Genomic DNA, 15364 nt, shown 5'->3' on the forward strand with positions numbered 1-15364 from the left:
CTTGAAGTTCCCTGCATTCAGCTGATTTTTGGCTGAGAAGTGGCTTTTTTTTAATTTTTTATAATTCGTAAACGAAGGTTGTTAACATGTTTAACATTATACCACCCTTTTGTGTAACTATATCACATTTACAGTTTCTGCCAGTTGACACTTTTTGGTAATATCTGATCATGTCCTCTGTAATATTTCTAGGGATTTGGACATTAAAAGAGCATATCACATGGCCATTACACATTCCACATGGTGGCTTTTTAGTGCTGATTTTGACCTTTGTTTTTTAGACCAAATGCCCCGACTTTGACAGCTTCTTGGCAAAACACTAAATCAAAGAAAATCTAGTATTCTCCACCAGAATTGACAGAAAATGTGATCAAGCAGTTAGTTAAATGAAGACACAAATCTTTATAGCATTTGGTTTGTAGCTGGTTGAAAGTTTCCTACATGGGTGTTGTTGTGCTGGAGCAATTTCGACTCACAACCTCAGTGTTTCTATAATTGTGGCAACAGCTCTGGAATGTACATGAGGTTCTATAGTCCTTAGGTCCTTCTTGAGAATCTGTTACTGGATTCCAGGTGTCAGTGAGGAGGATCTAGGTTCCTTGGTAAGAATCTTTGCTTTCAAAGTTCGTTGACTGCAGTCATCCGTCTTTGAATGGGCCTCCTTATACAATTAGAATCAGCAAGGATCCTGATCAGACAATACAGAGTAAATCAATCAACATAAATGAAGTCCTCATACCTCAATGACAGGACAAGTCATCTGTCAGTATACCTTCCAAAACAACCCATTAAGCATGTTCTCTGCTGCCCCCATGTTTAAGGTCTTGTTAGCCCAGGAGTTTGTGGTCTAATTATAAAAATAAAAAAACCTGTGTGTATGTTCTATAATCACAATCCTTCCCTAACCTTTACCATACCGACACAGTCCTTCCCTGAAAAAAAACGCTCCCATAGGTAATATGTTTCAAGCAGCAATTAGGACTCATATTAATGTTTATAGTGGCGGCGCCCTCTAGTGGCCTCCCGTAATTATAATGGGCCCAACGCATGAAGTAAGGTAGTCTGGATATCCTGGAAATGTACTTCCTAGTCTGGCTCACGCACCGAATGTCCCTCACCTTCCGCCCTCTGCGTGTTGCCGTTCTCAAAATCCCTTGGCTTCAGGAAACAACAACAAACTTCGAGCTAGCAAGCTACACACTAAAAATGGCAAGTTTTGAAGACAATTTTGGTTCGTGCAACAAGGCACGTCTGCATGGTTCTTTTGGGAAATGATTGTAAAGGAGGAATACGTTTACTGCATTTAATATCTAACTGGGACATTTTGGGACAGATTAGAGGGGATTTGCTATGGACAAAATACCTACGGTGATACACCGGCAAGAGCAAATGACGTTTAACCATGTATCCAGCTAATTTTTGCAGAGCCACCGTCGACGATTGTGATTGATTTAAAGAAATGCAAACAACCCAGAGCGTAACCATATCATAGCTGTTATAAACAGATATTGTAGAAGGAAGTCTTTTTTTAAAAGAAGAATCATGAAACATAATCTGGGGTTTTGCATCCTGTATCAACAGGCTTCTTTGGTGATAGTTTTTTTTATTTTTATTTTTTTATTTTTTTTAAATTTTTGAGCCACTTCTTTAGTTTTCTCTGCTCTATGATAGTGTCTGTCACACTACTTCCTGCTTTGAAACTCAACCTAAGCACATGTGCTTTCAAGCTGTTTGTCCAAATGACTATCTTTGTTATAAAGAGGCCATTCTCCGGTGGGCTGCAGCCTAATGATAGAGATAATCACTCCTGAACTGATAACTGCTGGACTTTGACTGGAACAGCACTCTGCACTGAAGCAGCCACCAGCATCACTTTTACACACCTGTTAGCAGAACATGCACTCTCATGAAGCTCCACTCTCTCTCTCTCTCTCTCTCTCTCTCTCTCTCTCTCTCTCTCTGCGTGTCTGTCCCACACACTCAAACAGACACACATACATCCAAACAGTGATGAAAGCAGGTCACAGAGGGTCAGCGAACGAGCTGCTGCCTAAGCACCGGGGAGGCCTGGGAATCCCGCCACATGCAGGCAGGACACGGACAGCGCACGGACAGACGTCACGAGGGCGCTCGCCCTGCAGACTGACAGACAAATAAAAGGCTCTCCTTGGAGGATAATGAGTGTGCACTGCTTGTTCACGTCAAGCGCACGGCATCAGAGTTCCAGTTCTTTAGGTACTTTAGGTAGACCTCTATAATACACATTAGGTGAATGCACTTACTGACACTAGTCAAGTGAGGTATAGCCTATTCTAAGCCCAAAATCACACACTTTTGAACCAGAATGGTTTACATCTGTTCAGCACTTAGGACACATAGGCCTACTTAGAGCCTGAATTAAAGACAAAATACACAAACAATTGGTATGGAGGGGGGAAAAGACGCATGAAGAGCAACATCTTCTGGGATAGAAAGACAAGTAGGCCTCCTGTAGATAGAAGTAGCTTCAACACAAGTACACAAGTATCACACGCATACAGTGTCCAGTTTATCTGGTCCACCTAGCTCAAACTAAAACAGTCGTGCAATAAATCCTCCCTCCACGAATGTTCTGAAGTTTTTTGTTCAAACTGTTTAGAGAGAGGCTCTACAGTAAATCAACTTCATGCACATTTGGAACCAAAATAAATGTAGATATAAAATACTGTATAACTAACAATACAAGCAATGAGTGAATGTGGGGGAGGGGAGGTAAACTGCCAAAACTGCTAAAACATAATTACAAAAAGCCCAAGTGTATAATTATAAAGAAAAGAGCATTTGTCTTATTTAGTTAGAGCAGAACGAGCATGTGCACATGTGCTTAACTTTCTGGATGAAATGATTGCAGATGATGAGTTGACAAGGGGGCGACAATGGACACCTAGTGTTTTAACTCTAGTCTCAAACTGAGAGAAAGACCTAAAACTGTAGGTGAATGTCTTCAGTCTTTTCATTCCATTAAATAATTGTGTTTCTCATAAACCTTTGATTAAAATGTACTGACTTATTTGCAGATCAGTGGCTCAACAGCTTCACATGTCTCACAGATACTTTGTATTCATTTTGACAAAATTATTTTTCACTGTATGAAAATACATCTGTATATTAAAGGTCCCATATCATGCTCATTTCCAGGTTCATACTGGTATTTTGGGTATCTACTAGAACATGTTTACATGCTTAAATGTAACAAAAACCTCCTTATTTTTCTCATACTATCTGTCTGAATATACCTGTATCCCCCCCCCCCCGTCTGAAACGCTCCGTTTTAGCACCTGTGTCTTTAAGCCCCCCAACCGAAAAAGCCCAGTCTGCTCTGATTAGTCAACGTTTGTCAATATGAGACCTTTAACAGTAATACATTCATGACCCAATTTGATGATCTCAATTTATTTTTATTTCAAATAGTTGAACCTAAACTGCACAAAACTACACTCAGACTTTGAAATTCTCTGCTAACATGCTTACTTCATATTTCTGAACACTGAACAGCTTCTCTGGCCCAGATGGAGGTTTGTTGCCTTGCTCAAGGACACCTTGACTGAAGCTGTTGGAGGAAGAGGGGGTTATTTAGCCTTCCCTCCCCACCCAGACGGTCCCAGGCAGCCTTGTTATTCAGAGTCACTATTCAGCCTCTTTAACCTCTAAACAAACACCACCATAATGAAGAGAGCAAAACTCCCCTCCCATATCCTTTCCCCTACAAGATGTCAAGCATAAACACCACTGAAGTGTAAGGGGGGTGGGGGGTGTGTGGGGGGTAATTGACTCATCTGCTGCTGGCTCTAATTGATTTGAGCGTTAATCTGGTGTCTCCAGACTCAGAGTCGGGCTAATATGTGAGGAGACTGGAGAGAGTCCAGCTCTGCCCGGGGCTGTTGACGGCTGCAGGGAGGATTGCAGGAGATTAAGAGAGATTTCTGAGCGTCCTGCAGGAACAACTCAGCTGAACTGTTGATTTGCTTGTCTGTCGAAGCAACGAGACAGGGTCAGGGGCTGGGGAAAGTCCTGCATGCAAATGTGGATGCAATTATATTAAAGAGTGTTGTTGACAGTCAGGGCTGTAGTCAAGTCCACCTTCGTCAAGTCCAAGACAAGTCCAAGACCAGGATTAGTCGAAAGACCGAGTCAAGACCGAGTCCAAATGAGAGACAGTCAAGACAGCGAAAGAAAGGATCAAATTAGGCCACATTATTGACTTTAAGTAGAACAACAATTTCACGTATGTCACATGAAGCTGAAGTGCAAGTTTACATATTAGATGTTGAGTCTTTTTTATTCTGGTGTAATAAGAACATACTGGACTGCAAATGGAAAATGTAACAAATAACAATCAACACAGGCGTCACTAAAAAAAAACGACACGTTCACATTCTTGAACTGAAAAAAAACATATAGTGTTGGACTCGGTCGAGACCAACTAGAATATTTGGCGAGTCCAATGGCCGAATCCGAGACAAGATTGAGTACAAATACCAACGAGTCCAAGACAAGTCAGAGACAATAGAAAATGTATTGAGTTCAGACTCGAGTCCGGTGTTAACTGTCAGCTTCCAGGGAGCATCTGGGGCCCTTGAAGGCTCCCAGGTATTGAGGAGGATCTGCAGGTCCTTCATGTGTTCCATAGGGCCCTTTACTGAGGTTTCTTTGCAAACGTGGGTACTATAGCTCTTGGACTGGGTACAAAGGGGATCTGAAAGACTTGCCCTGGGGTTTACATCTCAGGTTATGAAAAGGCTGCCTGAAGGTTATTGGAGCTGTATGCAGCCTGAAAGAAATACCTGCAGTCCAAAGTAATTATAGTATTTTTTTTTAATTTATTATATTATTATACAGAGTGTGTTTGCTAGTTTTAGTTTAATTGTGTAATAATGCTTGTATAACCTCACCCTGTAATGCACAATCAAATTAAAGACATCCTGGGCTATCAGGATATATGTGCTGCAGTGATGTCACATGAATGTATACATTGTTACATAACTATACATACAAAAGAAAACAGAAATTGAATCTCACAGAAATGTATTGAAATCACACAGAGAACAATAATGAACAAGACTTTGACAATTGTTCTCCCAAGTCTTGAAAAGAAACACTGTAACTAACATAAATAAAGAATATGTAAAAAACTATTTAGTTTCCCCCCCAGAAAAATCCAGACGCTTTTATCCAAAAAGTTAGCTGTGCCATCTCCAATGCATTTCCTGTCTTCTATGAGACATCAGGAGGCCTAATCCCACTCAGTTACACACCCAGGGCCTGAATGACCTACAGTTCTGCTCTGAGAATCTATCATTTATTACATTCATGCTGCGAAGTAACACAGTCAGGAAAGTGGCAGCATCTCCAACATTGTGTATGAAAAACACTAAAGAAGAAAAAAGATAGTCAGGAAGATACACTCACCGGACAACATTCTGGGTGTCAAGATGCCTGGGGCTAGTAAACAAACGATTGTGTAAAGTTTCCGAAATGTCACTGCAGTTCCAGGCTGGATGACTAAACTTCTGGAAGGCTGAATATCACACAGAAGCTCCTCTTTGGAAAGGCCCAGATTTTGACTATCATGCTAAACAATCAGAACTACGCCAGCATAAAGCAATGTGGAAATATTGAGCATATGTCACTTGATTTATGGATTCATAATTACTTTACTTTCATTTTACAGACACTGTAATTCCAGCACAAAATTAAGTCACACGTCAACAGTTAATCTGTGTTTTCCTTCTTGGTAAACAGCACGTGCAAATAACTCCTGCAGGAATATGTTTGTACAATAGAAAACTTCAGTCTTTATCTCAGACACATTTCCATTTGAGCTTTTTTTTGGTCAAACTCATTTAAGTCTCAGTATCGAGACTCTCTCTCCTTGTTTTGTTCTTTGTTTATTATCTGTGTCTGAAAGGATCTCCTGTTCGTCTTGGTGCCATCTGTTCAGGCCTTGTTATGCTCTGGATTTTAAAACCCAAAACCTGCGTAATTTCTTTCTTACGTGTTTCTTCTTTTTTGTCCGTTTGGCTCTCAGGGACTTAACTCTTTTCTTCCAGCCTGGCTTGGCCTCAGATGTCTCTGCCTCAATAAGCATGTCAATGTACTCTGAAGTGGACAGGGGATCTGGCTTCAGCGTTTTCTCTTTAAGTCTGTTTAAACACTCAGCAGAGCTCTCTATCAGTTTCACCACCTCGGCCTCCACTCGATTACATTCAGCCTTCAGTTTTTCAATCAATGCCTGAACAGGTGTGTTAGCCTCTGTGGTTTCTAGGTACTTCTTTTTCAGCTCTTTCACTGTTTTTTTTTCATTAACCTCCTCATACTCCCACCTGTACTTGTGAGATCCAGTACTAGGAATATCTACTTTGAAAGGCTTCATGATAGTGACTTCAAACTCAAAGTTCTCCTTTCTGTTGATCTCTGCCTCGTGTTTTTCAAGTGTTTCATATGTCTCTTTCAACTCCACAACCTTGGCTAACCCAACTTTAAGCTGCTTCTGCAAATTTTCATACGAACTCTCGAGCTGCTTTCTTTCTCTGAGGACCTCTTTGGTTATTGTCAAGCTTTTGGTGTCTATGGCATCCAAACCAACAAATAACCTCTTCATGCTTTTTGCCCACATGTTCCAAAACATCTGATCAAAGCCTCTATCTTCATCTTCATCTTCTCCACTCATGCCGTTTGCTGTAGATGATTTGTTGTCTCCAAACAACACTGAATTATTGAATTTGAGGTGAACTGGCAGCCCGTCTTTTGTTTTAGGACATTGGATACCTGAAGCATTGATTGCCTCTAGAACTGGTGGTCGCTGTCTGTCTGCGAATGTCACAAGGACCTGGATGTTTTCTGCCACATCTTTGCCAAAGACTGAGAGCACAGAATCAAACACAGACTTCTGCGATGGTGTGAGTCGTGCTATAGCAGCCTGAGCTACAAAACACACGGCGTCAATTTCACTGACCCCACACTCATCAGAGAAGAGATTACACAGACGTTCAATGATCTCCTCATTTCTTTCTATGCCTCCTGTATCTTCAAAACCTGGAGTGTCAACAATGGTCAGTGAGTAGTTGATTTTAAAACCCTCCTGGTGGTGGATTTTGTACACAGTGACTTTAGAGGTCTGAATTTCAGCTTGTGATCTCGACTGATCCTCATCAATTAATTTGAATCTGAAATTGTCCTTCCACTCTACGCCAACAATGTAGTTGATCATTGCATTGATCAGAGTGGACTTTCCTGATCCGGTCACGCCGAAAAGCATTATAGTGCAATTTTGCCTCATGCTTTCTTTGCCAAAACTGAATCTTTGGCATCCCTCGATGTCCATATCTTCTTCTTTTGTCAGGGTCAGTTTATAAATTGAGGGTGATTCAGAATTTATCCTTTTGCTTGAACTTTTGAGGAATTCTGTTAGTGTAAACATTGTTGTGCAGACATTAACAGCGATGCTTTCTTTGCTTCTGCCAGCCTCACCACAATCACATCTGACTCTGACAACGTATTCTGTCTCTGACTCAAGCTCTGAAATGAGCGCCTTTTCAGCTCTTGCCATCGTTTGGTTCCATTGGAGATCTTCCTTTTTCGCCCTGCTGTCTGTTTTGGCGAACTCCACAATGTACCTCAAAATTTTGACATCTTCTCCAAGCTCGGCAGGTTTCTCCCAGCTAACTGATATCTCTCTTGAGTTTGGTTCAACTTGAGGTTTTCCAGGAGGGTAGCAAGGCAAGGTTTTAATGGAAACACTGACTTCATTGGCTGGCCCAACACCTGCTGAGGTCACTGCTCTGCATCTGTACATATACTCTGTGTTAGGACTAAGATCGCTCACTGTGACTTCTTTTTGCGCTTTTGATGCTGTCTTCTGTTTCCATCCATCCTCTCCACTGACACAGTACTCAACAGAGTAGGAAGTGATGTTCTGTGCTCCAAATCTGGGTGGAGAAATATTCAGTGTCACACTGTTGTGGCTTATATCACTTACTGTCACTGTTTCAGGCTTTGAAGGAGGCTCAAAGTTCTCATTGACAGAAAAGCCATCTTTATAAAGCAAGATGCTTGAACCTTTCTGTGTCTCATTTGTTGAACCCACTGTCAGGAACTTAATGTTCCTGTTCTCCTTGTTGGCCTCTGCAAAGTCACTGAAGAGCTTTGCCTCTTGCCTCATTTCTTCTGCTACTTCTTTTGAGGCATACCATTGTTCCTTCTCTACATCTTGAGTATGTGCATCTTGAGGGTCTTCTGGTGTTTGTTTTAAGTAGTTTGATAAAGTGGAGAGGTACGGTTCAGCACTTCCTAGTGAGGTGAAAACAAAACACACAGCATGCTCTGCACTGAGAACTTCTTTGTACAGATGATTTTGAGATGGAATGATCTTGGCGTTTGTCATCATGTTGGTGAAAGACATCAATGTGTCAATTTCTCTTTCTTTACAGTCCATCCACTCGTTCAGGTTTTTGCTGTTGAAAGGAGAAGAATGTCTCTTCTTTAGTATCTCTGCAAGCACAGCCTCCATTTCTCCTCCGCCTCGGATTGACGGAAGTTTCTTTGCCAAGGTTCGTTGGAATTCCAGCTTGAACTCGGAGCACATTCCTTTGAAAGTTTTAAGCTTTTTGCCAATCTGTGGGAACTGCTGTGCAGCGGTGGTTCTCAATGCATCATTGTACTTCATTTCCAGCTCACTGAGATCCTCCAGGACACTCTGTAATTCTTGAACTAATCTTGTACTTATCTGACGGACAAGTTTAGCAGCAGAAGAATCTAAACTTGTCAGTGGCAACAGCCAGACTTTCATTGGTACAGCGTTTTCCCCTTTGGCTCCCAACAATTTTGGCAGGCTTTGGTAGACTTCTACTGCATCCTGAAAGGACACAGGATTCTTTTCAAGAGAAAAGTCTCCAAAGAATCTGCAGGAGAATTTCTCAACATTTTCTTTTTCCTTGTCTTCCATTGTCAGTGAACCTTTCCCTCCTATCTTAACACTGGGAATCTTTTTGATCATCACCTTTAACTTGCCCTGAATGTCTTGATGACTTTCCTTTTCAGACACCTCACGGTCAAATACAAAGAAGGCTTGTGCCCCATAAAGAATAGCTGTGACTACATGTGTTGCTAATCCTTGATCAAAGACATATGGATGCTTCACATTGCCTCTTCCAAGATGATCCATCGACAGTTCCTTGACATTTGTGGTAGCTTTGTACTTCAGTGTTACTCTGGCCTGATTTTTTGAAGTCTTACTGTCATTCAAGTATTTGGCCGACCCTCCAACCTCTACCAGTCCACCTAAAAAACTTGCCTTCAACGATGCTTCAACATTAAGTGCTGAAGATTTGTCCTCAATTGATTCAGATGCAACTATCTCAAAATCATTATAGTTCTGCGGTCTTTCGCCAATATTACTTTTCAGGTCATCATGGTCCCACAGTGTCATTCCTGCAAAAGAAGAAAAAACAAATCAAGTTTGGCTTCCAGAACCAGCCAGACAGGAGAAAGTGTTGAGGTTGTGATGCATTAATTAAGTATGTTTACATCTGAATCCTTACCAGGGATGAGTGAGTCTTTGCGGCAGTCGTACAACATCCCGAGGCCGAAAGGCCGGCCGAGTGCTGCCACCTCCATCGTCCCACTGGCTTCAGAGTCCATCACTCAGTCTGAACTGGACAAAAGGGACAACAGCTTGTTAGTTCACTTTTCTGACTACAATATGTATATGTTCAACCACATCTTCACTTTAATTTAACCTCATTTAGGTTTATATTTATGTACAGAATTTCGTATAAAACAAGCAACACAGTTTGACTTTGCATTAAATCTGCTGTAATGGATATTTCAATAATATTGTATGAAGTGACGTGTTTTTGTGTCTCTGGTAGTGAATAAGCTGAATCTGCAGCTCCACTCTGCTTTACAAAGCTTTACCAGACTACAATTTCTGTCTATATTTTCATCAACAAGTCCACCTGTATAGATACTGTAGGTTCGCTAGTTGGTGTGTAGTTGTTTATTTATACATCTATTTATCTATTCATAAAACTTGTCTTCACAAAACAGCTGTATGTTGTTCTGTTTGTCTTTATGTTCATATAGTATCTTGACAGCTGCAGCGCTGCTGCTGCCATCACGATTAAAACCTGTACAATGCTTCCCTCTGGTGGCTGCTACAACACACTGCAGTAGGCTGTAGCTCATATTATGTTACTGGTAAATGAAATAAGGCATAAACTCAAAATGTTGAATGTTTATTGAAATATATTAACAATCTGTCTTGTGGAGGTTGCAGCTGGGACTGATTGGAGGCCAGCCCTGTCAGGAGAAACACATGCACTCAGTTTACTAGTTTGGATACCTAAATATGTGCAGTATGGTTAACTGTCGTTGATTGTGCAATAGTAAAACGTTTGTGTTCAAGTCACTCACATCTGTTGTGTCTCCTCTCCAGAGTGTTCGGTCTAAAAGAGTCCCCAGGTAATGAGCCCCATTTTAAAGGTTCTGAGAGATACCATGTTTCAAATAGTGAAGGGGTGTTTGAGTACTGTGATTAGTTGTCCAGGCTAACTGTGTTTGTACTAGGTAACGTAATGCAAAATAAATTGAGAGTAGGGAAGTAGAAATGTATTTTATGTTTTGTAGTTTGTATAATTGTTTAGGTTAAGTAACTTTCAGATTTCCCTTGTGCTGTGGAAGGGTCACTGGCAGGCTATAGAAGGCTGCCAGTTTCCATCTAGCGCTGCTGCTGTCAGGACCACATGCTGCCCGTGGTCCTCAGTTTTTTATGTTGCGATCATGGCTTCCATTTTGTGTTAATTGTTGATGAAATAAACACCTGTTTGGTCTGCACCGTCTGCATCTCAAGTCTCCTGCTGTAAATATCCAACCGCTACGTGGCCATTCTAACAGGCCTAACATCACAAACAATATGATAGGCTTCACAGGTCCACAATCCAGAACAAGACTTCTTTAACAAGTCAATAAAAACACCCCAAAGCCATTCAGTATGGGAAATCAGCCACCAACTCGAAAATGCATTTCCTGCAAAAAAAATGCTTATGAATGCCGAAAAGCTAAATTGATAAAGCTAAACTGGATTGCTGGCATAATTGCATAAGAAGAAGGTGAAGTAGTGAGAGTAGTTGGAAAAGTGGGAATGGCTTAATTAGTATGAATTTAATTGATCCATAGGGAGTCATAGTATAGTATGTCAAAAATAATCATAGTATGTCGGAAAAAGTGATAGTATAGTATGTCAAAGAAAGTCTTGAAGAACATACAAACTCCAAAAGATTGGACTAGGAATCAAACCTGGGCCAGAGTCTGCAGTGCCTACTTGCTAGTGCTCGTTGGAGCTGTGCTTACCACTGAGCCACTGTGCCTCGACATGAAATACGTTGAAAACAGTTATAGCATCGTATGTCAAAAAAAGCTATTAGAAAGTCATAGTATAGTATATCAAAAAAAGTATTATATGTCAAAAAAAGTGAAGAAAAACTCATAGTATAGTTTGTCAAAAAAGTCATAGTATGTATGTCGAAAAAAGTCATAGTACAGTATGTTGAAAAAAGCCATTTAAAAGTCATGGTATGTCGAAAAAAAAACTGGGAATAAAACTTGGGTCAGAGTGTGCAACGATAACTTGTGGGTTGTCTGCTGACAAAGTCTTAACCCCTGAGCCACTGTGACACCTAAACATGTTGAAAACAGTTATAGCATCGTACGTCGAAAAAAGCCATTAAAAAGTCATAGTATGGTATGTTGAAAAGGTCGAAGTAATGAATGTTGAAAAAAGCCATTTAAAAGTCATAGTATTGTATTTCGGGAAAAAAAAGTCATGAAAGTAACCGGCCAGGACCCGAACTTGGGTCAGAAGCTGCAGTGATTAATTAAGAGTCGCCTATATATACAATAGTCTTAACCCCTGAGCCACTGTGATACCGAAGACTTTATGTTGAAAACAGTTAAAGCATCCTATGTCGAAAAAAGCCATTGAATAGTCAAAGTATAGTATGTCGACAAAAAGTAATAGTAATAGTAAAAGGCATAGTATGTGATGAAAAAGTATTTAAGGCGCTGCAAAAAAGTAGCCAGAGGTACGTATATCTCTTGAGACCAGGTTAAAAACATCAGCGTGGCCTCCATCAGCAGGTTCAAACTCCTCTGAGAGTTGTTAAAATGTTTTTATGCTTCGTCCTAAAAGAAGACAGAAACATGTTGGGAGTTCTTCCTCTAACCCATTTTAGTGAGTTCAGGCACAGGCTTCTATGCATAAGAGACTCCTTTATGAAACAGAAAAACACAAATGGAAAAGTTGGCATTTGAACTCTTTCTTTACCAGTTCAGCTCTCAGGACTCTGAAAAGTCCTCTCAATATTTCAACTAAGGTTCAACTTCACAGAGTCGCTTCCCTTCTGTGAGGCAGGTATGAGATTATTTCATGGATAGATAAATGCATTCCACCATATTAAAGGGTTCGATCGATTATCACTTATGTCTTGGAAAGTGTTAAGGTTTTTTTTAAGCATTATCCGCACAGTTAAGATGTTTTAATGGATTATCTGCATGTTTAAGAGTTTTTAAGAGGCAACAAAAGGAAAAGACAAGGTTGACGAAGGTGAAGTTTCTTCGGCGATGGTGCAGTGGGGAAGTACGCTGACCGACAACCAGGAGACGTGGGTTCAAACCCCGCCTGAGGTATGCCACACAGGAGTGTTTGTGAAGAATGAATGTGGTTTAATTTGTGCAAATCTACTTCACTTACGTATTTCAACTTGCGTATTTACAAATTTCCACCAACGATTTCAACTTGAGAATTTATGAATTTCCAGCAATGATTTCAACATGTGAATTTACAAATTTGTAGTGTAAAACCTCTTAACATATACAAAAGAACATCACAGGTAACTACACTTTGTGACCTTCAACACAGAAAGAGATATGATTAATGTTAAAGAGACGAGAAGCGCTCCCAGAGGTCGTTTAGGCAGCAGTTACAACCTATATCAACGTTTATAGTGGCAAAGAAGTTATGACAGGATCAAGCAGGAAGTAAGGTGACTAACTGGCTGCACTAGAGTGTTCATGTGTGTTAGTGTGTTTTTTAACAGTAAAAAATACAGTGTACTATATGAGTAACTAAGTTCTGATTCTAATAATTTTATTAAGGCGAGGCCTTACAACAACGATTCAGACCAGAGAGTGAGGGACAGCATGTGGAGCGTCACGCAACATATCAGACAGGTACATAATGAGGGTGGTGAGTGAGTGTTAAGGTCCAGGTGTGATAAGGAGAGAGACAGATGCTGTGGACACCAGTATTCTTAATTTGAAGGTTATAGAACTTATTCAGAGTTATATTGTAACGTTTCTTTTGGAGACAGCTCCATCTTCAAAGTCTCTGCTGAGCTTGTATATACCTTTATAGTATGATAAGAAAAAGATAGATCGCGCTTTGATCATAACAATAACAATGCTTTCATTATTGGACCACTTTGACCATGCCTTAAAAGAGCTCTAAGACATTCTCTTAATTGTATGCTAACTGCAGTGGAGATTCAGAGTATGAGGAAAGGACACAGACAGAATCAGGAATTGAGGACAAAGAGACAGTAAATGAGGAGAAAGATACTGTATCATTTTGATATGGTCCCCAACAGGAGGCTTCTGCTGTGACGCTTTGAGCTGTACCAAGGGTTGACTTTTTCCAGATAAGAGCTATAGCCCCTCTAAATGTTTGTGCCAGTCTCTGGTCCTAGTATAGTATGTCTCAAAAAGTCATAAAAAAGTCATAGTATATTATGTCGCATAAAGTCATAAAAAAAGTCTAGTATGTCAAAAAAGTGATGAAAAAGTGATGGTATAGTATGTCGAAGAAGTGATGAAAAGGTCATGGTAAAGTATGTGCAAAAAAAAAGTGATAAAAAAGTTCTAGTATAGTATATCGAAAAAAGTCATTAGAAACTCAAAGTATAGTATGCCAGAGAAAGTCTGGAAGAACATGCATGCTCCACAAAAAAAACGGCCAACCACAGACTGGGGTTCGAACCAGGTGAGAGTCTGCAGTGCCTACTTTCTAGTGCTAGCCACCATCCCACCAAATAACTCATTTTGAAAAAAGTCGTAGCATAGTATGTTGAGAAAAGTGAGAAAAAAGTCATGGAATAGTAAGTCAAAAAAATATCGAAAAAAGTCATAGTACAGTATGTCGAAAGAAGTGAAAAAAAAAGACACAGTATAGTATGTTTTCTGAATGAGGACAGTCTGCAAATGAACATGTGCTTATTGCTTTAGGGCACTAATGTGACCCTATCCTTTAAACATTATTAATACAAATTAAACCCACCTCAGAAGAGACAGTTCAATAAGAAATCCTCTCCGCAGAGTTGAGTTTTTTGCCATCACAACAAATGGTATTAGGACCTCACGTTGGTGAACTGAACAGGACAGACAGGACAGACAACATTCAACACAACAGACATGAGCTGTGTGAAAACTGCTCACTCACAGAGGGTGTTTCCTCACACAGAGGAGCTGTGAGTCATTTCTAACAATGTTAAGAGCCTTTTGATGAGGCCTAACCCTTGCATTCAAATGTATGGTATAACAAACTCATTTACCAAATCAAAATAAATGTTTCAATTAAAGGAAACAGGTTGGAAAAAGTCAGTGAATTAACTTCAGCTGAGACTAGTGTTAAGCTGTTTTCTGTTTCCAACATGTACTTGTCTTTTTGATCAGAAATTACACATTTCTATGCCATGGTATTTTTACATGTACCAAAGTCAGATTCTGGTTTCAACTAAATTTGACCAGCTATTTAGTTAGTGTATTTTAGCTTTGTAGGAGTGTACTCACCAGCTGTTGGCAGAGATTCGGCTGTTTTGTTGACAAAAACCACTGATGGATTTCATTAATTTTTTCTTCTTCAGAGAGAAACACGGAGACTTGTCTCGACAGCAACACTGCTGTCTCTGAGACTGACTTTCACAGTCATCTGAGGATGTGACGTTGACGCTTTACTCTCAACAGGACAGTTTTCAACTTTCAACACAACAGACATGAAAACAGCTGGGTGAACCTGCTCGCTCAAAGAGGGCGTTTCCTCACAGAGAGGAGCTATTTTTTCATTTATTTTTTTTGTGCTTCATTGCGAAATCACAACATTACAACAAAATCAGCACAAATACAACATAAAAGCATATGGCATTGCCAAGGGAAATACATAATAGCTAAGCAATAAAGCCTCACATCTTACCAATGTTTAGAGCCTTTTGGTGAGGCTAAACTATATAAATTGAACAGAGAGATGGAGGGAGCGGCGTTTTGCGTATCGTTGGTC

The 15364-nt window shown here is 40.2% G+C and overlaps 1 protein-coding gene across 4 annotated transcripts; it reads right to left on the reverse strand.

Moving 5' to 3' along the window:
• Window positions 1-4836: 4836 nt before the first annotated feature.
• LOC144527065 (uncharacterized) lies at window positions 4837-15073 on the reverse strand. Of its 4 annotated transcripts, none has more exons than XM_078264930.1 (4): window positions 14881-15073; window positions 14369-14459; window positions 9579-9686; window positions 4837-9468 (listed from the first exon to the last, which is right to left on the reverse strand). In XM_078264930.1, the coding sequence occupies exons 3-4, from the start codon at window positions 9676-9678 to the stop codon at window positions 5987-5989; spliced, it is 3582 nt and encodes a 1193-aa protein (XP_078121056.1). In that variant the 5' UTR covers window positions 9679-9686; window positions 14369-14459; window positions 14881-15073; the 3' UTR covers window positions 4837-5986. The 4 variants fall into 4 exon arrangements, with proteins under 4 accessions (XP_078121056.1, XP_078121055.1, XP_078121057.1 ...); XM_078264929.1 differs by having other exon boundaries at window positions 9579-9691; XM_078264931.1 differs by lacking the exon at window positions 14369-14459 and having other exon boundaries at window positions 9579-9691.
• Window positions 15074-15364: the final 291 nt, after the last annotated feature.

Source organism: Sander vitreus, chromosome 12, assembly GCF_031162955.1.
Source record: "Sander vitreus isolate 19-12246 chromosome 12, sanVit1, whole genome shotgun sequence".
NCBI classification, from domain to species: Eukaryota; Metazoa; Chordata; class Actinopteri; order Perciformes; family Percidae; genus Sander; species Sander vitreus.

Excerpts from the sequence above, each read along its gene's own strand:
- LOC144527065 (XM_078264931.1), bottom strand. The coding sequence starts at position 9,678 with ATGGACTCTGAAGCCAGTGGGACGATGGAGGTGGCAGCACTCGGCCGG. Across the intron at positions 9,469-9,578 it reads CAAAGACTCACTCATCCCTG|GAATGACACTGTGGGACCAT; the intron begins GTAAGGATTCAG and ends CTTCTTTTGCAG.